This window comes from Gorilla gorilla, chromosome 1 (genome assembly GCF_029281585.2).
Source record: "Gorilla gorilla gorilla isolate KB3781 chromosome 1, NHGRI_mGorGor1-v2.1_pri, whole genome shotgun sequence".
NCBI lineage: Eukaryota > Metazoa > Chordata > Mammalia > Primates > Hominidae > Gorilla > Gorilla gorilla.
This window is the reverse complement of record NC_073224.2, coordinates 197706443-197731998: the sequence shown is the minus strand read 5'-3', so window position 1 is coordinate 197731998 and position 25556 is coordinate 197706443. Positions and strand designations below refer to the sequence as shown.

Below are 25556 nucleotides of genomic sequence, written 5' to 3'. Positions count from 1 at the left end.
TGGCTTGAACCCAAGAGGTGGAGGTTGAGCCAAGATGGTGCCACTGCACTCCAGCCTGGGCGACATAGCAAGACTCCATTTCAATAATAACATAATTCAAAAAGTTAATTGTGAGTTTACTCAAAGAAATACAAGATGAAAATGCAACAGAAAAAATTTTAAAAAACAATTCAGGATATGAAGGAAAAATTTTCTAAAGAGACAAGTATTTTAAAGCAAAGCCAATCAGAACTTTGGAAATAAAAGACCTATTCAGAGAACTACAAAATGTGGTAGAAAGTTTTAACAACAGACTAGACCAGTTAGAAAAAAATAATTTCAGAGGTCGAAGACAAGGCTTTCAGGTTAACCTCATCAGATAAAAATAAAGAAAAAAAATGAAAAGAAATGAACAGTCTCCAAAATATATGGGATTATGTAAAAGAGCCAAACCTAAGAATCATAGGTGTTCCTAAGGGAGAAGAAAAAGTTAAAATTTGGAAAACCTATTTGAGGAAATAATTAAGGAAAATTTCCCTGGTCTTGCTAGAGATACAAGAAGCTCAAAGAACTTCTGGGAGATTCACTGCAAAAAGGACATCACCAAAGGCATGGAGTCATCAGATTATCTAAAGTCGAAGTGAAAGAAAGAAGTCTAAGAGCAGTTAGACAAAAGCATCAGGTAACCTATATAAGAAAACCTATCAGACTAACAGCAGACTTCTCAGCAGAAACCTTACAAGCCAGAGGGCTTGCGGTCCTATCTTTACTCCTTAACATAATAACTGTCAGCCAAGAATTTTGTATCTAGCAAAAAAAAAAAACAAAAAAAAAACTAAGTTTCATAAGTGAAGGAGAAATAAAGTCTCTCAGAAAAGGAAATGCTAAGGAAGCTTGTCAATAATAGGCCTGCCTACAAGAAATGCTAAAAGGAGTTCTTGAAACAAAAGGTTGATGCGCAAAAGAATAGAAACTCCTGAAAGTATAAACTTAACAGGGCTTGTGAAACAATAACACAAGGAAGAAAACAAAGTCACTATGTAACAATCAACAGCATGACTGGAACAGTATCTCACATTTCAATATTAATGTTGAATGTACATGGTCTAAATGTTCCACTTGAAAGATATACACTGGCTGAATGGATTAAAAAAAAAAATCACAAACCAAGTATCTGCTGTCTTCAGAAGACATACCTAACATGTAAGGATTCTTAAAGACTCAAGATAAAGGAGTGAAAAAAGATTTCTGGCAAATGGAAGCCAAAAGCAAGCAGGAGTAGCTATTCATATATCATATAAAAAAGACTGTAAAACAACAACAGTTAAAAAAAAAAAGACACGATTATATAATGATAAAAGGATCAATTCAACAAGAAGATATAACAAACCTAAATACACATGCACCTAACTCCAATGCTCCCAGATTCATAAAATCACTAGTACTACAGCTAAGAAAAGAGACATGGTACACATACACAATGGAATATTATTCAGTCTTTAAAGAACAGGAAATTCTGTCTAGGGGGTATTATGCTAAGTGAAATAAGCCAGCCACAGATAGAAAATACTGTATAATTTCACTTACATGTGGATTCTAAAAAAAACCCCAAACTCATAAAAGCAGAGAATAGAATGGTGATTACCAGAAGTGGGAACAGGCAAAGAGGAGACACTGGTCAATGGGTACAAAGTTCTGGTGTTCTGTTGCACATCCCAATGACTACAGTTAATAATATATTGTATATTTCAAAATAGCTACGAGGATTTTAAATGTTCTTACCACAAATGATATCTGAAGTGATAAACTAATTAGCCTAATTTCATCATTCTACAATGTATACATGTGCTGAAACATCACACTGTACCCCATAAATATATATAATTATTGTCAATTAAAAATAAAATAAAACAAAGTAAAAACAAAGGAATACTCAATGGTGACTAATAAGAAAGGTGACAGCTTTGGTATGAGGCACTGTACTCCCACATAGCTTCAACTATTACAAAACAGTAAATTAAACAAACAAAAAAAAGCTTTTAATTATTTTTTCATGAATACTTCAGTTTCAATAGAGAGAGTAAAGGCACTCTCTTCGCATACTCTGACATACTCAATAGCATGGTACATATTTTTATTTATAGGTGCACTGATTCTATATTCTTAATAGGCAAAAAGTAGTCTGATCGGTAAAGCCAATAGATTCAGGCATCCCAAAATGTATTTGGATAATTTATTACAGCAGCCATCAACCGAAATTCTGGACAAAGAAAGTATCAATGAATCTAATCTGGTGGCACCAGTTAGCTCAAGAAAGGTCCTTTCTGGAGTTCCCTAATCATACCCATTTGAGTTCCACTTCCTGTTTGGCAGTGTGATACCCCTACAGACCAACCTTCTGCTGATAACTATAAAGTATTATGGTGAGAAAAAAAATAGCTTTCTGAGCATTCCAAAGGGTAAATACAATAGGCAGGTTGGGGAGGTAAGTCAAAACTTGGGAAGAATGTGGGTGAATTTCCTGTTTTGCTGCAGCTTTGCCCCAAGATTAGGCAATAGATGTGGAGTGCAGACAGCTAAAGCTGTTCTTCCGTCAGGAGGAACTAGGGAAAAGACCCGAGGTAAACACAGCCAGCCACCAGAGAGAAAAGGCAATCCTGTAAGAGAGAAAGTTGAAAGACATAATACATAATCCTGTGTATAACACAGCACAAATGTGCCAGGCTGAGGCCTGAACCATGCATATACAGATCTGCATCAAAGTAGAGGCTAAAGGATCAAATTGAAATTGGAACCACTATTCACAGAAGGTGAAAGAGAAAGCTTACAGTGTAACACAGTTAAGCCAGCTAAAGTACAGATATCAATATTCTATAGATTATTATAGAACCCAGAGTCTATAAAAACATAATATTCACAATGTCTAGGACACAATCCAAAATTACCTGGCACACAAGTAACGGAAAATATAGCCCATTCTTGGCAGAAAGGGAAATCTACAGATGCCCACTCCAAAAAAGACTGAGTTGCTGGAATTATGAGACAAGGATTTTAAAGCAGCTATTATAATTATTTATGCTCAATGAAATAAAGTTAAAAAAAACTTGAATGGAAATATAATAAAGGAAATCTCAAGAGAAAAATTTAAAAAATCAAAATTTTAGAATGGAAAAATATCCAAAAGAAAAATATATCAATGGATGGCCTTAATATTGAAATGGAAATGAATAAGTAAAGAATCAGTAAACTTAAAGGCAGATCAGTAACCAATCTGAAGAATCAAAAGCTTATGAAAAAAAGAACAGAGCCTCAGAAAGCTGTGGGACAATCTCAAAAGGTCTAATGTATATCTGTGATTTCTGGAAGAATAAAGAGAGAAAAGGGCAGAAAAAAATAGAAGAAATAAGGACTAAAATCTTTGAAAATTTAGTAAAAGACAAATTTAACAAATTCAATTAGCTCAGTAAACCCCAATAAAAATAAATGGAAGGAAAAACCACACTTAGATACATCATAATCAAATTCTTGAAAATAAAGATAGAAAAAAGCTGGAGAAAAACTACATATCACATGCAGGTAAACATCGACTGGGAAACGACTGTGGATTTCTCATCAGAAATGATGGAGGTTATAAGACAGTGAACATCTTTAAAGTGCTAAAATAAAACAGAATTATCAATCCAGACTGTACATCTAATAAAAAATACTCTTCAAAAATGAAGGCAGGCTGGGCGTGGTGGCTCACACACCTAGCACTTTGGGAGGTTGAGATGGGAGGATGACTTGAGGCCAAGAGTTTGAGACCAGCCTGGTCAACATAGTGAGACACCCATCTCTAAGGGGGAAAAAATTTATATAACATATCATATACATATATATGTGAAACAGAAAATTTTTTTAAAATGAAGGCAAAATAAATACATTTTCAGGGAAAGAAAAACTAAGTGAATTTGTTGCTAGGAGACCTGCACTATAAGAAAGTTCTTTAGGCAGGGGAAAATTATAGCAAAGAAAAAACCTGGACCTTCTGAAACAAATGAAAGCACCAGAAATGGTAGACACTGGCTAAATATAAAAGACTACTGTTTTCCTCTTAAGTTTTAAAAATCACATAAATTATTTAAGGCAAAAGTTATAACACTGTCTTATGAACATCTACAGATGTAACACATATTACAACTATGGGGTATAGCGAGGAAAAGAACAAAGAGGATCTACATGGTTGGAAGATTTTTACATTTATATGAAGTGATACACTAATAACTGAGTAGACTGCAAAAGGTTAAGGATGTACACTGAAATTCCTAGATATAAATAAATAAATAGGAATAGCTAAAAAGCCAACAGATAAATTAAAATGAGATACTAAAATATATCCAAAATAATCTAAAAGAAGGCAGGAAAAGGGAAAAGAGATGAAACTAAAAACAGAGGTCAAACAGAAAACAAAACATAAACCTAAATCAGTCATACTAATGATTTCATTAAATGTTAAGTAAATGCTCCATGAAAAGGCAAAGACTTTCAGAGAGGCTAAAAAAGCAAGACTGATAAATGCTGTCTGCAAGAGCCACACCTTCAAATATATAGATCTGGGGTGGAGGGGAGGAGAGGAACAGGAAAACTGTCTCTATTTGCAGATGACACAATTACTTATGACAAATCGCAAGAGGCATCTTTAAATAACTATTAGAACAAAATAATAAAATACAAAGTTAATATACAAAAATTAATTATATTTTTATATACTAGCTACAAGCAATTGGAAAATGGATTTTAAAATACTTTGCAATAGGCTGGGTGCAGTGGCTCACTCCTGTAATCCCAGCACTTTGGGAGGCCGAGGGTGGCAGATCACAAGGTCAAGAGATCAAGACCATCCTGGCCAACATGGCGAAACCCCATCTCTACTAAAAATACAAAACTTCGCTGGGCGTGGTGGCGTGCGCCTGTAGTCCCAGCTACTCGGGAGGCTGAGGCAGAAGAATGGCTTGCACCCGGGAGGCGGAGGTGCAGTGAGCCGAGATCGTGCCACTGCATTCCAGCCTGGCGACAGGGCAAGACTCCGCCTCAAAAAAAAAAAATCCTTACAATACCATTGAAAAACAAAATACTCCGGATTAAATCTAACTGGAAGCATCCATGTCTCTATGCTGAAAACCAAAAAACACTCCTCAGAGAAATTAAATTAGACCTAATGAATGGAGAAATACAACATTTTTATGGATTAGAATATTCAATATTGCTAGGATGTCAATTTTCTCCAGATCACTGCTTACCTGGGGACAAGAGTTGAGTGAATTTCTGGGGATGATGAAAATGTTAACGTGCCACTGTTGATAACTGCACAGTTGTATAGATCCCAAAACTCCTCAACTCATAAACTTTAAATACGCAGTTAACTGTACAACTATCCCTCAATAGTGTTGTAAAAAAACAAAATCCTACCCATTCATCACAATGACCTCTTATGAAACTTTTCATGATCTCCATCTCTAACCAGACAGGATTTCCACCATTTTTAACCCCCAGGAAATTCTACTTAGACATATATATTGCAGACAACATGCAGTGCTCCCACATAATGTACACTCAGTAGTTTTCCCAATTGAAATAAATATTTATTCAGTTCTACAGCTAAGAGTAGGCATGTAGATTGCAATTCTTTCTGTGGTCACTTACACCCTTTCCTTTAACTAAATCCTCACTCTTTCTCAGACTCCACCTCAGAGAGGGAAGGCACACAGTGAGGGAATCACTTAATCAACAAAACCACTCTGGTATTATAATTGAGAAACTGAATTACAAGTAACAGCATGACAAAAATTTCAGATACATGTCCAGATGGAGAGTATCCCACCTAGAAAAATGTTCTCTTTTCTATTTATCCATCTATCCTCCAGTTCTTTTACTGATTATACTTGTAATCACCTTCAGGTGATTGTAAACACCTTCAGGAAAAAGTAATGTGTATTTCTTCCATCTCTGTTCCAAAAAAAGCTGGATAATTGCAGATAATGTGTTATTTTTCCGCAAGGGCCAATATGTTTAGGATAGTGAGTTGACAGATCTGGCCTCTTCTCCCTCATGTAACTTTTATAACAATGCATTATAAGATTTTAGGCAAAACTATCCACAGCAATTTCCTCCTAACTGATCTTTTGCCCTTGTTCCCTTACCACTTATATTCTACACAACAGCTAGAGTGACCGTGTTAAAATTTAAGTCACATCATGTCACTACTCTATTCATATCCCTCCAATGGCTTTCCACCTCCCTCAGAATAAAGATTGTCTTTAAAATGGCTTACAAAGCCCTGCACAATTTGCCTCCTGCTCCCACCCCTTACTTCTCTAATGTGAAGCCCTATCACTACTCCTCCCTCCTCAAACACTGTCCAGCCACAGTAGCCTCCTTGTTGTTTCTCACCATGCCAAATATATCTCTACCTCAGAGCCCTTGCACTTGTAGGACAGCAGATTCCCAGGCCTGTACAGCTGACAATCCACTTACATTTCTATAAAGAAACTACAGCCAGAAAAATTAATACATATTCTAAGTTATAACACACAACTTTAAAACTAGGTCTCCAAACTTCCAGGTTAGTTCAGGAGTCCTCTCTTTTCCACAGTTTCACTTTCTGCAGTTTCAGTTTCCTGTGATCAACTATGGTCTAAAAATTTTAAAGAAAAAAATTCCCAAAATAACCAATTCATAAGTTTTAAATTGCATGTTATTCTGAGCAGGGTGATAAAATCTTGTGTCACCCCACTCTGTCCCACCTGGGACATGAATCATCCCTTGTCCATCATATCCACTTTGTATACACTACCAGCAGCCCTCTTGGTTATCAGACTGACTGTCGTGGTATCGCTTTATTATTATTGTTGTTAACCTCTTACTGTGCCTAATTTATAAATTAAACTTTATCACAGGTATGCCTGTTTAGGAAAAAAACATGGTATATATAGGGTTCAGTACTATCTGGTTTCAGGCAGCCACTGGGGGTCTTGGAACATATACCCCTCAGGGAGGTCTACTGTACCATTTCCCATAAATGTTGCACCAAATAAAAATGATACCCTCATGACTTTATAACATAACTTGGCTTTGCGCTTACTATGTAAAAACACGGTAAAATAGTAACCTAAACAGAAACTTTAGGTCTTTAAATAATGCTAAAACACAAAGCAATCTAAAGTTTTGGGTGCCCAGCATGAGGGCTTATGCCTATAATCCTAGCACTTTGAGAGGCCAAGGCAGGAGGTATCGGCCAGGTGTTTGACACAAAGAAAGACCTGTCTCTACAAAAATAAGAAAAACTAGCTGGGCATGTACCTATAGTCCCAGCTAATCAGGAAGCTAAACAGCTGAGGATAGCTTGAGCCCAGGAGGTCGAGACTGCAGTGAGCCATGGTCACAACACTGCATTGCAGCCTGGGCAACAGAGTGAGACTTTGTCTCCAACAAATAAAGTTTTGGAGTTTTCTTTTTAGAATTTCCATTTTCTACCACTGGCAACACCCCTATCCTCACTCCTAGCAGCTTTAAATGTTCAGACAGTTTACATTTCTAACAAGTGCATTATTTCCTAATTATAACTCTTTCAAAGTACCTTACCTGGGCTAAGCATACAATAGAAACACAGTAAATATTTGAAATCACTACCCATATGCAATAGTCACAGAGTTCCAACTTCTTCTGTAAAAGTGTTGAATGCGTCACTTATATTTTTTAACTCTGAATATGGAACTTAGGCACACTAAGCCGTGACCAGGAAGAGACTATTTCAATTACACGAAACAATACACTCAAAAAGATACACCGTGAGTCTACTAATTTAAGAGGAACAGTTGTGCACATACACACTTGAAAAGAGACAAAGTATGTTTTTAAAGGATTTCTTGTGCTAGGAATTGAAAATCCAGGAGGCTGCAAAGGAAAAAACAAAAACAAAGGGTCTGAAAACACACTCCACCAATAGAAAAAAAGTAAAGACATGGCAAAAACCATCCAAACCCTCCCATATCCCACCTACACTCTGAAGGTTGCTTACTACAAATAACAGCAACTTTCTCCTCGAGTGCTTTTTTTCTGATTGGGAAGCATGCTTTGGCTTCATGCAGGGCAAGCCAAAGGTGCTGAAAAGCTAAAGCCCCTAGAAGCATCACTCAATTAATGAGAAGGAAGAACTGATGGATAAATATCCCACTTGTTGGCCTGCAGTTCTAAACTGTCTCCCAGAGTCCCCAGTGAGATCGAGCTCTAGGTGCTAACAGTTTTAACTGACTGGGTGATTTACCCTTATTGGCTTCATTCCCTTGTCCTATCTCCTCGCCCTACTTTGCAAGGATCATCCCTCAAACTACCTGTGCTCAATTTCTTGTCTGCTTCTGAGGAAACCCAAACCACAGCAGACATCTTTTCTTTTTCTCAAAAGGAAAGTCTCCTAGGATAGATACAAAATCTTCCTTTAATGCAATAGTTCTCAAATTTTTAGTCTCAGGACAATAATCATTAATTCATTTAAAACCAACAAGAATAAACATACATGTTAACATAATATTATTTTGCATAAAACATTCTCCAAAACAAAAATATTTAGAAGAACGGCATTAATTTACGTATTTTTAATTGCTTTAATGCTTGCCATTATAGAAGACACATCTGCCTCAGCAATCTATGGCAAAATCACGTCATGTAGTCTCTAGAAAAGTTGTGAGCGATAATGAATGAAAAAAGCAAAGAACATCTGAGTTTTATTATGAACACAGTTCTGACCTCATGTGCTCCCTGAAACAGCCTCACACACAGAGAACTACTGAGACAGCATCATAAGTTTCTATAAGCAAAGAATAACATTAGAAAACAGCCAAGACAAAAGATTTAAGTTAAAAAGGGGGTTGGGGGGATCAAAGAATGAATAGACAAGAATATGATTTCTTGATTATCAACATGATAAAAGTAACTTGGCGCGCTCACTGTTTTGAGGCATTTCTTTTATTGAGAAAGGGTCTTGCTCTGTTGCTCAGGCTGGAGTATAGTGGCACAATCATGGCTCACTGCAACCTCAAACTCCCGGGCTCATGCAATCCTCTGGCCTCAGCCTCCCCAGTAGCTGGGGCTAGAGGCAGGTGCCACCACACCCAGTTTTTTTTTTTTTTCTTTTAGTAGAGATGGAGAGGTGGGTCTTATCTTGCTGCCCAGTACTCTCAAGGTACTGCGATTATAGGCATGATCCACTGCTAAAAAACTACCTAAGATATATGTTCCCTCTTCTACTCCTTGACACTAGTTTCCTTGGAATAGTTTAATTGCTTGCAAGCCCAAATTAAAAAGCAAAATGCAAAAAGGTCAGGAAACTGGCCAAACACAGGTGGCTCACACCTTAATCCCAGTACTTTGGGGGGCCAAGGCAAGAGAACTGCTTGAGCCCAGGAGTTTGAGACCAGCCTGGGAAATGTAGCAAGACCCTGTCTCTATTTAAAAAAAAAAAAAAAAAAAGAAGAAGAAGAAGAAGAAAAAGGATATAAAAAGTTGAAAAATAAGGAATTACTGTCTTTCTTGGATTCCATGCTCAGTCAACCATACTGACCTGTCTTGCGCTTTGAGGGCATTCCTTTTTACGACCAGTTTTTCACCTTCCAAAACCCACTAATCTGCCCTATTTCAGTTCATCCATCAGGCCTCCAATTAACGCCACTTCTTCAAGAAAACCTTCCCTGATTCTTAGATTGTTATGCCTCTCTGCTACATGGCCCCACAGTTCTCAGAAACCCTTATCTTTCTGTGACCACAAAATTTATCATCCACAAGCTATTTGGAGAATGAATGCGGAACTAGTAGTTATGCTGAGACAATAAGCAACACCAGGAATGTACATTCATCCTACCTTATCAGTTTATCTTCCCTGCTTGAGTGAGGAGAGGGTATGACTGTCTTGTTTACCAACTGTTCCCTCAACACTTAGTGCTTAGAATACAAAAGGTGTGGTCTGATAAGCATGAATTTTTATAATGCAAATTAACTTCAAAAAGGAAAATCTTATCCAGACAAAATTAACTACCGTGTTCCCACTCAAATCCTAATACTTTTCTACCCAATACCTTTAATAAAGACCTCTTATCTTGTATTTACTCCTACCTTTCTCACTCTAAATTCCCTCCCCTCAATCAGAACATAAACTTCATGAGGACAGGATGTAGGTTTTGTGTTTTGTTCATTGCTGTTTCCTCAGGATCTAGAACAATACCTTTTAATGATAGACACTTAACCCTCATTTATTAGAGATATACCCTGAATGGTATTCTCTCTACTTTGCTCTGCCTATCTCCACCTGAAAGCTAAGCCACATAACCTATGAAGCCTTCTCAGACAGTACTAGTAAGAAATAATCTCTCCTTCCTCTGCACACAATAGTTTATCTTTCTTAAAATACCTTCTATACTTTACCCTTGTCCTAAAATTATGTGTCTTACGTCTTATTCTTCTTGGTATGCACCACAGTACCCTAGTACAATGCCTGGCACACAGTATCTACAGAATAAAGATCTGTCAAACTGATAAAATGACACTACATATAATTACAGGTATATACAGCATTCAGAAAGCACGCTAGTTTTCCAGAGAACCTCATTTATGTATATATCCCTAGCTCAGGCCATTACTATTGCAACACCATCTGTATCTACTCAGCATCTTCCTCTTGCAATGGGTTATTTTGTGAAGAGTATGTACCTTAACTGTTTTGATTCACTTCTCAACACTATGGGCTGTCAAACCAAAGTAAAAGTCCTGATCATAACTTTAGTTTATCTAACCAAATCTGTCCACCCCTTATCTAAATATCCACACTCCAGCCTAAGTTCTTCACAATAATTTAAAGGGTCTTCAATTATGCCCACCTGTACTTCTTACCTACTAGTCAATCATGCATGCTGTGTCTCCAAGTGGAACATCCTTTAGCATTTTCTACGCAAAAACAGCTCCACTTTCGCACCAAAATTATTAGTCTCAAAGTCTCATTCCTCTTCCTTAGAGGCCTTCCCAGACAGCATTATGTATTCTGAGTCACTTCAGTTGGTCTACCAAATTCATTACTTAATATTTGCTCTGTCATTTATAATCACATTTATGTTACTTAATTATATATGTTTGAATTAATGTAGGGAATTCTGCTTTAAATCAAGGATGATGAGCTCACAACAGAATATGCATCTGTAAAAAGAATTTTGATTCAGTGTTGTAGTCTTCAGCATAACAAATACCAGTGGAAGAATAATGTAGTTGTAGACAGCACAGACTGTGAAGGCAAGACTATCTGAGTTCAAATTCTGGCTTTGGTATTTTTTAGTACCTTGGATAACTCACTTAACATCCATGTTCATCAGCTTCATCAGAGTTATTTTAAAAATTACGTGAGTTAATACACATAAAATCCTTTAAAAAGCATTTGACACATAAATTCAGCATAATCTTCTATTGTTTTGACTTTTAGCCTCTTACTTATAGCTGAGAATACTGAAGTGCAAAGAATTTAACAACTTGCCAAAAGTCACAGGAACTAGTAAGTTGTGAAGTCAGAAAAGAAATATGAGATTCCTACTAGAGTCTGTCCATTTTATTCAGTATCTTTTCAATAAACTGAAATTTTATTCAATTTGTTTAAGGTCTTCAGGACCACTATATGATTAAAAAATGATAAGATGAAATAAATTTTTAAAAGGAAAAGGAGATTTATAAACTAACTCATGGATTAAGAAAAGAAGAAATATAATAATAACAGAACAGAGAGCACACACAGGCTTATGCTCATGTAAATGGAGGGGACAGGTATTCCAGAGAACTGGGTTAAGCATATTAGGATGGAGCCAGCCTGGCCAACATGGTGAAACCCCATCTCTACTAAAAATACAAAAATTAGTTGAGCGTGGTGGTGAACGCCTGTAATCCCAGCTACTCGGAGGGGCTGAGGCAGGAGAATCACTTGAACCCAGGAGGCAGAGGTTGCAGTGAGCCAAGACTGCACCACTGCACTCCAGCCTGGGTGTCTTTTGAGACTCTGTCTCAAAAGAAAAAATAAATAAATAAAAATAAGAAAGAAAAAATAACATTAGGATGGAGGTAACTGTCAAGCTTTATCTTCCGTTTAAGACATAAAGATGCTCTTGCTTGCATTTTTAAAAATCACTTCTCTTTAGCAGTTTAGAAAGTCTTTTTTCAGCTGGGCCCAGTGGCTCACACCTATAATCCCAGCACTTTGGGAGGCTGAAGTGGGTGGACTGCTTGAGCCTAGGAGTTTGAGACCAGCCTGGGCAACATGGCAAGACCCCATCTCTACAAAAAATTTAAAAATCAGCTGGGCGTGGTGGTAGTCCCAGCTACTCAGGAAGCTGAGGCAGGAGGATCAACCTGGGCCCGGGAGGTAGAGGCTGCGGTAAGCCAGCAGCACCATTGCACTCTAGCCTGGGTGACAAAGTGAAATCCAGTCTCCCCTCAAAAAAAAAAAAAAAAGGAAAGAAAGCCTTCTCTGTTCCATCAAAAGCTCATCACTTCAAAATTAAAAATGTGTGAAATAATTTTTATTTTTTTCACACAGAATTTCAATGTTTACATGTGGACAAAGGAATCACAAATTTCAGAAATTTAATAAGGAACTTAGAGGGGTATCAATTTATTTACCATCTACATTTAACTTTTATCCTTTAAATGTCTGAAGGTCATGTTCAGGACCATCACTATTTGCCCTAGGCATTTTCTTAGATAAAACCCCATACTTAAAATATAAACTCTGTCCTAACAAAAATACTATATATTATATAACCTCTCACTTCCCACTCTAAAAAAAACTCTAAAGGAAAAATACAGGTAATTCAGTTTATCAGGGCAGGAAATTATGTTTCATAAGAACACTATATTTTAGTATATTTGTTAAATAATATCTGTCCCCCTAATTATATGCCCTTTGGTTATAGCTAATCTCTTTGTATGCTCCTACAGGGGCAACCAATATCCAGCTTAGGCCAAAATGAGTATCAGTATTAGTAATCGAAAGGCCCTGGTATGGTTATGAATACTTTGTGAAAATATACCACAAAAGTAAATTTCTGAATATTTTACATTTTAAACTTAAAGTGATGATCAAAAAGCAGTAGAAAATGAATACAGAAAATATATGTCCAAAATGTACATTCAATAACACATGTTTTTGTAACCTGAATCCTGTATTTCTTTAGGCCTCCACTATAAAACTGCCAATACAGTCTCAGAAAAAAAAGGAAGACTCTCAAAAATAGGGAGGGATTGCTTTAATAAAACAAGGTAACAAGAATAAAAGGCAAGCTTAATATCCAAAAGACACGGAGAGTTGTTAACCCAATTCCAACTTCCAAAAATAACTGAAATTCCAGGAACTTCAGAAGAAAAAAGCAAACAGAGAAGAACACAATTCTTCAGCTCTTCAATCTTTTCCAAATTGTTTAACAATGCTATGTGTTTTTAAAAATGTGAATTTTGCTCCCCTTCCTTCAAATTCTGGCAACAGATGCTAAGTGTTTTATACTCCACACATTCATATAATGTCCATGCATTAAGCCTACTTTAAAAGGCAAAGGCTAGGTATAAGCTGAGAGGAGTGCTTAAAAAAAAAAATGGCAAAGGCAAGAGAGCAGAAACTGATGTTCATTCCTTCTCAAATGATAACATACTGAGCTTATCAACATCTCTTGTAAAATTGTCTAGCTCTGGCCAGGCACGGCGGGTCACGCCTGTAGTACCAGCAGTTTGAGGCCAAGGTGGGTGGATCACCCGAGGTCAGAAGATCGAAACGAGCCTGGACAACATGGTAAAACCCTGTCTCTACTAAAAATATAAAAATTAGCCGGGCACAGTGGGTGCCTGTAATCCCAGCTACTTGGGAGGCTGAGTCAGGAGAATGGCTTGAACACAGGAGGTGGGGGTTGCAGTGAGCTGAGATCACGCCATTGCACTCTAGCCTGGGTGACAGAGCGAGACTCCATCTCAAAAAAAAAAAAAAATTTTGTCTAGCTCTGTTACCAGAAGACCATGTCACCAATGCTAAACTTTAACTTCTTAAACTCTGGTTTGTGTAAAGTCAAAAGTTGTTCTGGCCTAAGAATTCATTTTATATATCTTGATAACTGGCTTACTGAATTCCCTCTGCTGAATCCAATAAATCTTCCTTACTAAATCTCATTGCTGCTGTACCTCATGAACTCATGTGATCCCAACCTAATCCCAGTTTGAGATCTTTATCTTTGAGGCTCAAAAGTTTTAACCCTTTACCGGGAATGGGCACAGAACAAATTTATTTGACAAGCATTTACTCCATTTCTTCCATCTTATCCTATTCTCTTTGCCCTGATTCATGCTGCAAACATTTACTAGTATCTATTATAAGCTGTGAAAAATGGTAACACTGGAGATACAAATGAAAGGTATTTTCTCTGCCCTTAAGGGGCACATATTCCAGTAGAGGAGACAAATATAAAAACAAATAATTTCTACAAAGTGTAAGAAATTCCATAAAAGAGTTTTATAAAAATTCTACAAGAACACAAATGGAAGAGAGTAAGCGAAGCTTCACAAAGCAGTTAACATTTGAAATGGGTCTTGAAGAACAGTAAGGTAGGATGGATATGTGTTTGTATGTTTTAGTTGAGATGCTGGAAATGTAGAAAGGATAAGGAAAGCTGACGGCAGTCAAAGTGCTGACTAAAAATATGTTAAAATAGACAACTTAGGATATTAACTATAGTTCCTTTTTACTTTCACTCTTGCAAATTAATTTTAACCATTAATTCACAAGTAAGAATTATCTTACAAGCAATACACACGCACCCAACTTAGAAATGTTGTGTACAAAGTGACTATTAAATGGAAGAACCAGGAAAAGGTATTTTGAGGACAATGGGGAAAATTCAATGCAACCAAACTGATCCTCTATAATAGAAGGGAATAGTTGTGTTACATAAAACTATTCCTAAATGTTGTAGAGAAAAGAATACCAAATTAAAACTCAAGAGAGCGGGATTCAAGTCTCAAACGACACCTGCGCCCTAATTATGACAAAACCTTTTACTTAATTCCTAAACTGTCCCTCAGAGTTAAGATCAAATAAAATGAGTCTGAAAAGTGTTCTGAAAAATGTAAAATGCTACACAAATAAAATCTTACCATCATTATAGTTACATGTGCTAGACTGGAAAAGAACTTTCAAAATCTGTATTTCAGACATATTCAATGCATTACACTAAATTTATGAAAAAGAGCCTTTACCCGTTCTACAGATCGTGCCCTCTTCTTTGGCCGAGTAGGCAGCGCATCTTCCTTCGGATTGGTGTCTATTGCCCAGTAGGACCCCTAGAGGTAAAGAAATTATATTAACAGTATATTACAGCAAACCTATGATATTAAAATGGATTTTTATAATCCTTTGCATCAAAAGCAAACATTCTGCAAATACAATGGAAAAATAGCACAAGAAACACTTGTTTTGAACTGAGAAAAAGATTATATAAGAATATATCCACTTATAATTACATTATTAAAAGAAAACTTTCATAAACTAAAGAATCCAAATCCAAGAACTTCTGCCACACCAAAATTAGAAAGAAAATGATCAACAAAACACATTTTTATAGTAATTCTCAATTGAACAGACGTTAATTATATGACAATAGAAGAATTTAATGTATAAAGATAATGTAGTTTCTATAGCCCAGGACCTCACAAATCTACATGGTTAGTGAAACATTTTTAAAGACAAACTGCTTGAACACATTTTATATAGTAAGTGTTCCTGAGAAGCAATGATATGTACATAAATTTTTTACTGCTTACTCTGTCGTGACTTAACTATTCTCTCTTACTTTTTGAGACAAGTTATCACAGCATTCATTTGAAAATATGTATGGAGCACCTACTGTGTTCCAGGTACTCAGAAACTGTGACTCTCCAAAAAAAAAAAAAAAAACTTTGGAAAAGCATAGATCCATAGATAATATAAGTTTGCAAATATTACACAAACAAGAAGAGCAACACACAGAAAGATAAAGTGGCTTTCCCATTCAAAATTGTGAGAACCAGGAACAAAAACAAACAGAAACAAAGTCTGGATTTTTAGCTCTTTTTCCCTCAATTATCCCGCCTCTATACACACACACACGGGGGAGGAAAGCATGAAAGAGGGGAGTTCAAGAAAGGGAAAGAGGGAAGGGAGGAAGATATGCATTTCAGAAACAGAAACACAATGTATATCCTAGTTTTACAATTAATCCCAGTGATCATATCCAAATTTAGTCTTCACCTCTACTATCTCATTCATCTTCCTAGGCCGTTTTTTAAGGCAACGCTTAACAATGAGGGGAAATACAACCCTCACCTATCAATCCTCAAACTTTATGCCCAACACGAATCATCTCCTTATACTTTCTTGAACATACCATGTTGTTTATCTGTTCCTGTCCTACACGCTGACCTCACTACTTGTAATACCCACCATACAAATGACAAACTCATATTCCACCTTCAAATTTTACCTCGGATTATCCAAAGGAATCCTTTTCTGACTGTCCTGCCATACCCAAGAATTCATCACTCTCTCCCTCTGCAAGATCTCTACACTTTTTACACATTTAGACCATTGTTTGCAAATTAACATTCAATTCTGTTTACAGGTCTGTATCCCCTTCTAGGCTATAAATTCCGTATGGATAGGGACTATTTTACTCGTTTCTATATCCACAGTGCCAGTCACAATGTCAGACACAAAGCAAGTACTCAATTAACATCTGTTGAAATGAGAAGGGAAAAAAAGCTGTTTAACAAACTGCACCAAGAATATCAGTGTACAGGGTATTACTATGTACATGTCAGTGTACACTGTTGGGGTACAAGGTAGGTGTGTACGTCTCAGATCCTGGTCTATGCAGGTACCTGAGCTTAATGCTCATTTCATCACCCAGCTACTGCTGGGGTATTTCTACGTTATCTTTTCAAAACGGTCACTACATTTCAGCTAAGGAGTCTACCAGATGTGGTAAGAACCTGCTAGGTAGGAACTACAAACTTGCCAAGAGCCCTATAAAATGCAGATGCTACAAAAAGCACTAAAAATGGGAAAACTGTGATTTTGGGAATAGGTTTGGCTAGCAAGTTTCAGAATAAATGCAAGGGGGAAAATTTTATACTGAGTTCTTATAAAAATTAAAAATAAAATAGGAGAGAAAATACCAAAACTCATTGGACAATAGTTTAAAAACCACTTTTCATAGAAATGACAAATTCCAGCATTTAGTTTTGTTTTGGATGGGTGTGTATATGTGTATTAATCTGGGGAAACCATTCAATGTCCAAAACTTGACCCTGATTTGTTAGCAAACATTTCAATAAAATTACAAAAACAAATAGATAACTCTTCTTCCACACCAAATACGAATGGTTGTGGCTTGTCACAAATAAATCAACAAAAGGGAAAAAATTTGCCCATAGCCTACCTATCCACTAGGTATTCATAAAATCCTGAAAGCCTAAATGCAAACTCTAATAATTAAAAAGATTCACAAAACTAATTGTGAAATCTTCCACCAAACAGTTCAGGCTAACACAGTATTTGAGTTTGATCTCTGAAATCACAGGTTTGAATAAAGAGACCTTAAAATTCCTCTTCACATATCAAAACCATAGTAAGATAACACTTTATACCCACTAGCATGTCTATGATCAAAAAAGCAGAAAATAGCAAGTACAGGCTAAGTATCCCTTATCCAAAATGCTTGAAATCAGAAGTCTTTTGGATATCAGATTTTTTCAGATTTTGGAATACCTGCATATACCTAATGAGATATCCTGTGGATGGGACCCAAGTCTAAAGCTCAAAATTGATTTATGTTTCATATAAATGTTTATACACATAGTTTGAAGGTAATTTTTTGTAATAATTTTAATAATTTTGTGCATGAAAACAAAATATTGACTGTAATCCATCATATGAGGTCAGGCATGGAATTTTCCACTAGTGGCATCATGTTGGCGCTCAACAAGTTTTGGATTTTATAGCATTTGTATTTCAAATTTTCAGATTAAGGATGCTCAACCTGTATTGGCAAGCACATAGAGAAACTGAAACTCTTATGCACTACTGATAGAAATGTGTAACGGTGTAACCACTGTAGAAAATATGGCAATTCCTAAAAAAATTAAACAGAATTACCAAATCATCCAGCAATTCCACTTTTGGATATATATCCAAAAGATACGAAAGCAGGAACTCAAGTATTTTAACACCCATGTTCACAGTAATATTACTCACAACAGCCAAAAGGTAAAGCAGTCCAAGTGTGCATTGAAGGATAAATGGATAAACAAATATGCCACATGCATACAATGGAGTATTACTCAGCCTTAAAAAGGAGAGATATTCTGGCCAGGCCCGGTGGCTCACGCCTGTAATCCCAACACTTTGGGAGGCCGAGGCAGGCGGATCACAAGGTCAGGAGATCCAGACCATCCCGGCTAACACAGTGAAACCCCCGTCTCTACTTTAAAAAAAAAAAAATACAAAAAATTAGCAGGGCATGATGGCAGGTGCCTGTAGTCCCAGCTACTCGGGAGGCTGAGGCAGGAGAATGGCGTGAACCCAGAAGGCGGAGCTCGCAGTGAGCTGAGATCACGCCACTGCACTCTAGCCTGGGTGACAGAGTGAGACTCCATCTCCAAAAAAGAAACCAAACAAAAAAAACGAGGGATACTCTGACACATAAGCCAGTCACAGAAGGACAAATATTGTATGATTCCACTTATAAGTACTAAAATTCTTAGAGACAAAGAGTAGAATGATGGTTGGTAGGGGATAAGGGGAAGGGAATGTAGGTACTTACTGTTTAATGAGTGAAGAATTTAAGTGTGGGAAGATGAAAACGTTCTTGAGATGGATGGTAGTGATAACTGCACAAGAATGTGAATGAACTTAATATTACTGAACTGTACACCTAAAATGATTCAAATGGTAAGAATTATGTTATGTATATTTTGCCACCAAAAAAGTACCTCTCAGCCGTTTCTATTTTTATTTTTTTTAAATACAGTGGCACGATCATGGCGTAATGCAGCCTTGACCACCAAAGCTGAAGTGACCCCGAGCCTCACAAGTAGCTGAGACCACAGGTCCACACCCCACCCCCACGCCTGTTGTTTTGTTTTATACTTTAAGTTTTAGGGTACATGTGCACAATGTGCAGGTTACATATGTATACATGTGCCATGCTGGTGTGCTGCACCCATTAACTCGTCATTTAACATTAGGTATATCTCCTAATGCTATCCTTCCCCCCTCCCCCCACCCCACAACAGGTCCCGGTGTGTGATGTTCTCCTTCCTGTGTCCATGTGTTCTCACTGTTCAATTCCCACCTATGAGTGAGAACATGTGGTGTTTGGTTTTTTGTCCTTGCGACAGTTTGCTGAGAATGATGGTTTCCAGCCTCATCCATGTCCCTAAAAAGGACATGAACTCATCATTTTTTATGGCTGCATAGTATTCCATGGTGTATATGTGCCACATTTTCTTAATCCAGTCTATCATTGTTGGACATTTGGGTTGGTTCCAAGTCTTTGCTATTGTGAATAGTGTCGCAACAAACATACGTGTGCATGTGTTTTTATAGCAGCATGATTTACAATCCTTTGGGTATATACCCAGTAATGGGATGGCTGGGTCAAATGGTTTTTCCAGTTCTAGATCCCTGAGGAATCGCCACACTGACTTCCACAATGGTTGAACTAGTTTACAGTCCCACCAATAGTGTAAAAGTGTTCCTATTTCTCCACATCCTCCCCAGCACCTGTTGTTTCCTGACTTTTTAATGATTGCCATTCTAACTGGTGTGACATGGTATCTCATTGTGAGTTTGATTTGCATTTCTCTGATGGCCAGTGATGATGAGCATTTTTTCATGTGTCTTTTGGCTGCATAAATGTCTTCTTTTGAGAAGTGTCTGTTCATATCCTTTGCCCACTTTTTGATGGGGTTGTTTGTTTTTTTCTTGTAAATTTGTTTGAGTTCATTGTAGATTCTGGATATTAGCCCTTTGTCAGATGAGTAGGTTGTGAAAATTTTCTCCCATTTTGTAGGTTGCCTGTTCACTCTGATGGTAGTTTCTTTTGCTGTACAGAAGCTCTTTAGTTTAATTAGATCCCATTTGTCAATTTTGTCTTTTGTTGCCATTGCTTTTGGTGTTTTAGACATGAAGTCCTTGCCCGTGCCTATGTCCTGAATGGTATTGCCTAGGTTTTCTTCTAGGGTTTTTATGGTTTTAGGTCTAACGTTTAAGTCTTTAATCCATCTGGAATTAATTTTTGTATAAGGCGTAAGGAACGGATCCAGTTTCGGCTTTCTACATATGGCTAGCCAGTTTTCCCAGCACCATTTATTAAATAGGGAATCCTTTCCCCATTGCCTGTTTTTCTCAGGTTTGTCAAAGATCAGATGGTTTGTAGATATGCGGCATTGTTTCTGAGGGCTCTGTTCTGTTCCATTGATCTATATCTCTGTTTTGGTACCAGTACTATGCTGTTTTGGTTACTGTAGCCTTGTAGTATAGTTTGAGGTCAGGTAGCACGATGCCTCCGGCTTTGTTCTTCTGGCTTAGGATTGATTTGGCAACGTGGGCTCTTTTTTGGTTCCATATGAACTTTAAAGTAGTTTTTTCCAATTCTGTGAAGAAAGTCATTGGTAGCTTGATGGGGATGGCATTGAATCTATAAATTACCTTGGGCAGTATGGCCATTTTCATGATATTGATTCTTCCTACCCATGAGCATGGAATGTTCTTCCATTTGTTTGTATCCTCTTTTATTTCATTGAGCAGTGGTTTGTAGTTCTCCTTGAAGAGGTCCTTCACGTCCCTTGTAAGTTGGATTCCTAGGTATTTTATTCTCTTTGAAGCAATTGTGAATGGGAGTCCACTCATGATTTGGCTCTCTGTTTGTCTGTTATTGGTGTATAAGAATGCTTGTGATTTTTGTACATTGATTTTGTATCCTGAGACTTTGCTGAAGTTGCTTATCAGCTTAAGGAGATTTTGGGCTGAGATGATGGGATTTTCTAGATATATAATCATGTCATCTGCAAACAGGGACAATTTGACTTCCTCTTTTCCTAATTGAATACCCTTTATTTCCTTCTCCTGTCTGATTGCCCTGGCCAGAACTTCCAACACTATGTTGAATAGGAGTGGTGAGAGAGGGCATCCCTGTCTTGTGCCAGTTTTCAAAGGGAATGCTTCCAGTTTTTGCCCATTCAGTATGATATTGGCTGTGGGTTTGTCACAGATAGCTCTTATTATTTTGAGATACATACCATCAATACCTAATTTATTGAGATTTTTAGCATGAATGGTTGTTGAATTTTGTCACAGGCCTTTTCTGCATCTGATGTAGATTTGGTCTTTTCACATAGTCCCATATTTCTTGGAGACTTTGTTCATTTCTTTTTATTCTTTTTTCTCTAAACTTCTCTTCTCACTTCATTTCATTCATTTGATCTTCCATCACTGATACCCTTTCTTCCAGTTAATCGAATTGGCTACTGAGGCTTGCGCATTTGTCACGTAGTTCTCGTGCCTTGGTTTTCAGCTCCATCAGGTCCTTTAAGGACTTCTCTGCATTGGTTATTCTAGTTAGCCATTTGTCTAATTTTTTTTTCAAGGTTTTTAACTTCTTTGCCATGGGTTTGAGCTTCCTCCTTTAGCTCGGAGTAGTTTGATTGTCTGAAGCCTTCTTCTCTCAACTCGTCAAAGTCATTCTCCGTCCAGCGTTGTTCCGTTGCTGGTGAGGACCTGTGTTCCTTTGGAGGAGGAGAGGTACTCTGATTTTTAGAGTTTCCAGTTTTTCTCCTCTGTCTTTTCCCCATCTTTGTGGTTTTGTCTACCTTTGGTCTTTGATGATGGTGACGTACAGATGGCATTTTGGTGTGGATGTCCTTTCTGTTTGTTAGTTTTCCTTCTAACAGTCAGGACCCTCAGCTGCAGGTCTGTCAGAGTTTGCTGGAGGTCCACTCCAGACCGTTTGCCTGGGTATCAGCAGCAGAGGCTGCAGAACAGCAGATATTGGCAAGCAGCAAATGTTGCTGCCGGATCGTTCCTCTGGAAGTTTTGTCTCAGAGGAGTACCTGGGCCGTGTGAGGTGTCAGTGTGCCCCTACTGGAGGGTGCCTCCCAGTTAGGCTACTCGGTGCCTCCAGTTAGGCTACAATTGAGGAGGCTGTATGTCCGTTCTCAGATCTCCAGCTGCATGCTGGGAGAACCACTACTCTCTTCAAAGCTGTAAGACAGGGACATTTAAGTCTGCAGAGGATTCTGCTGCCTTTTGTTTGGCTATGCCCTGCCCCCAGAGGTGGAGTCTACAGAGTAAAGCAGGCCTCCTTGAGCTGTGGTGGGCTCCACCCAGTTGGAGCTTCCTGGCCGCTTTGTTTACCTACTCAAGCCTAGGCAATAACAGGCGCCCCTCCCACAGCCTTGCTGCTGCCTTGCAGTTTGATCTCAGACTGCTGTGCTAGCAATGAGCAAGGCTCCGTGGGCGTAGGACCCTCCGAGCCAGGCACGGGATATAATCTCCTGGTGTGCCGTTTGCTAAGACTGTTGGAAAAGCGCAGTATTAGGGTGGGAGTGACCCAATTTTCCAGGTGCTGTCTGTCATCCCTTTCTTTGACTAGGAAAGGGAATTCCCTGACCCCTTGTGTTTTTCGGGTGAGGTAATGCCTCGCCCTGCTTCGGCTCATGCTCGGTGCGCTGCACCCACGGTCCTGCACCCACTTTCCGACACTCCCTAGTGAGATGAACCTGGTACCTCAGTTGGAAATGCAGAAATCACCCATCTTCTGCATCGCTCACTCTAGGAGCTGTAGACTGGAGCTGTTCCTATTTGGCCATCTTGGCTCCACCCATTTTTTTTTTTTTTTTTTTTTTTTGAGACAGAGTCTCACTCTGTCGGCCATGCTGGAGTGCAGTGGCGCAACCTCGGCTCACTGCAACCTCTGCCTCCTGGGGTCAAGCAAGTCTCCTGCCTTAGCCTCCCAGGTAGCTGGAATTACAGGCGCCCGCCACCACACCCGGATAATTTTCGTATTTTCAGTTGAGACAAGGTTTCACCATGTTGGCTAGGCTGATTTCGAACTCCTGACCTCAGGTGATCTGCCTCCCAAGTGCTGAGATTACAGGTGTGAGCCACTGCACCAGGCCTAGTTTTCTGATTTTTTGTAGAAATGGGGTCTCGTCATGTCATCCAGGTTGGTCTCAAACTCTTGGGCTCAAATGATCCTCCTGCCTTGGGCATCCCAAAATGCTGGGGTTACAGGTGTGAGCTATCACACCCGGCCATCTAAGAAGCAGTTACCTTTGCTTTTCCTTGTTAGACAGTATAGAAATCTCACAAAAATTGAACTGCCATTTTAGACAGCCAATCAACAAACACAGGCTCAGTCCAATTTCCTCCCAGAGTAGGATCTACACCACTAGGCTCATGTGGAGCAAGTAGGAAACAGGAGGTTTTTGTTTAAGTGGTTTTGGGTTTTTTTGTTTTTTGTTTTTTGGCAGGGAAAGGGTGTTGAGGCAAGGTCTTGCTTTGGTGCCAACACTGGAACACAGTGGCACACAATCATAGATCACTGCAACCTCAAACTCCTGGGCTTAATCAATACTCCTTCCTCAGCCTCCTGAATAGGTAGGACTATAAGTGCCTGCCACCAGGCACAGCTAATATTTTCCTTTATCTTTTTGTAGAGACAGGGTCTTGCTACGTTGCCCAAGCTCATCTTGAACTTCCGGCCTCTAAGTATCTTCCCACTTAGGCATCCCAAGCACTAGGATTACAGGCATGAGCCATCACACTCAATCTAGTTTTATTTTTAAAATCAACTTTGCTGAAGTATATTTAAATAAAAATAAAATGCACACATTTTAAGTGTGCAATTTAAGACATTTTGACAACTGTATACCTTCATGTAACTAACACTAAAAATACAGAACCCTAAAAATCTCCTTTGCGTGACTCAGGAAGCAATTCCCTTTCCTTCGCCTTCTCTCATCCCACACAACCACTGATTCCTATCATTGTGCATTTTCTAGCATTTCATACAAGTGAACTCAAACTGTGAAACTATTTTCCACTCTCTACAGCAGTGTATGACAATACAGCTTTTCCGTCCTTGCCAACACTTGGTATTTTAAGCCTTTTCAATTACACCCTCTCTACTGATGTGTGGTTGTGCCTCAGTGATTTGCAAGTGCATTTCTCTAACAAAGATGTTGTACTTCTTTGCATGTACTTATTTGCCACCCATATATTATCCTTTGTAAAGTGTCTATTGATATCTTTTGCTCATGTTTTATTCGGATTATAAGAATATAGGCTATTTCTGTTATTAGACTTTTTAGTATTCCAAATATCTTTTGCCCATGTTTTACTTGGATTATAAGAATATAGGCTATTTCTGGGCCAGGCGCGGTGACTCACACCTGTAATCCCAGCACTCTGGGAGGCCGAGGGGGGTGGATCATGAGGTAAGGAGATCAAGACCATCCTGGCTAACACGGTAAAACCCCGTCTCTACCAAAAATACCAAAAATTAGCCAGGCATGGTGGCAGGCACCTGTAGTCCCAGCTACTCTGGAGGCTGAGGCAGGAGAATGGCTTGAACCCGGGAGGCGGAGCTTGCAGTGAGCAGAGATCATGCCACTGCACTCCAGCCTGGGCAACAGAGCGAGACTCCATCTCAAAAAAAAAAAAAAAAATATATATATATATATATATATATATATATATATATATATGCTATTTCTGTTATTAGACTTTTTAATATTCTGAATAACGAGTCATTTCTATGTGAATATGTACTGTATTTTCTCACAATCTGTGGTTATCTGTTTTCATAATGGAACCTTGTAAGGAGCAAAAAGCTTTTCATTCAATAAAGTCCAATTTATCAAATTTTCATTTTATGGTATGTACTTTATATCTTTTTTTTTAAATTTGCCTACTCCAAGATAGCAAATATATTCTCCATTGTTTTCTTCCAGAAGTTTTATAGTCTTAACTTCCATGTCTAGGTCTCTGGTACACATAGGGTTAATTTTCTGTATAAGTGTGTGATAAGGAGCAATATTAATTTTTTGTTCACTCAGATATATAGCATCATTTCTTTAAAATATTGTAACATTTCCCTACTGAATTACATTGGTACCTCTATCAAAATACACACACACACACACACACACACACACACACACACACACACACACACATATATATACACACACACATATATATGTGACAGTCTATTTCTAAACTCTATTCTATTGATCTACATGTCTATCCTTATGCCAATACCATTTTTTATTTTTTTACTTTTTGAGACGGGAGTCTCACTCTGTCACCCAGGCTGGAGTGGAGTGCTGTGATCTCACTCACTGCAACCTCCACCTCCCAGATTCAAGCAATTCTCCCACCTCAGCCTCCCGAGTAGCTGGGAATACAGGTGTGCACCACCATGCCTGGTTAATTT

The 25556-nt window shown here is 38.1% G+C and overlaps 1 protein-coding gene across 8 annotated transcripts in view; it reads right to left on the bottom strand.

Annotated features, from left to right (window-relative positions):
- FOXJ3 (forkhead box J3) overlaps window positions 1-25556 on the bottom strand; it is a 202879-nt gene that overhangs the window by 35807 nt on the left and 141516 nt on the right. For all 8 annotated transcript variants that reach the window (XM_055392999.2, XM_055392956.2, XM_055392983.2 and 5 more), the window contains one exon: window positions 15277-15360. In XM_055392999.2, coding sequence (XP_055248974.1) covers window positions 15277-15360 — 84 coding nt within the window. The remainder of the gene's footprint in view (window positions 1-15276; window positions 15361-25556) is intronic.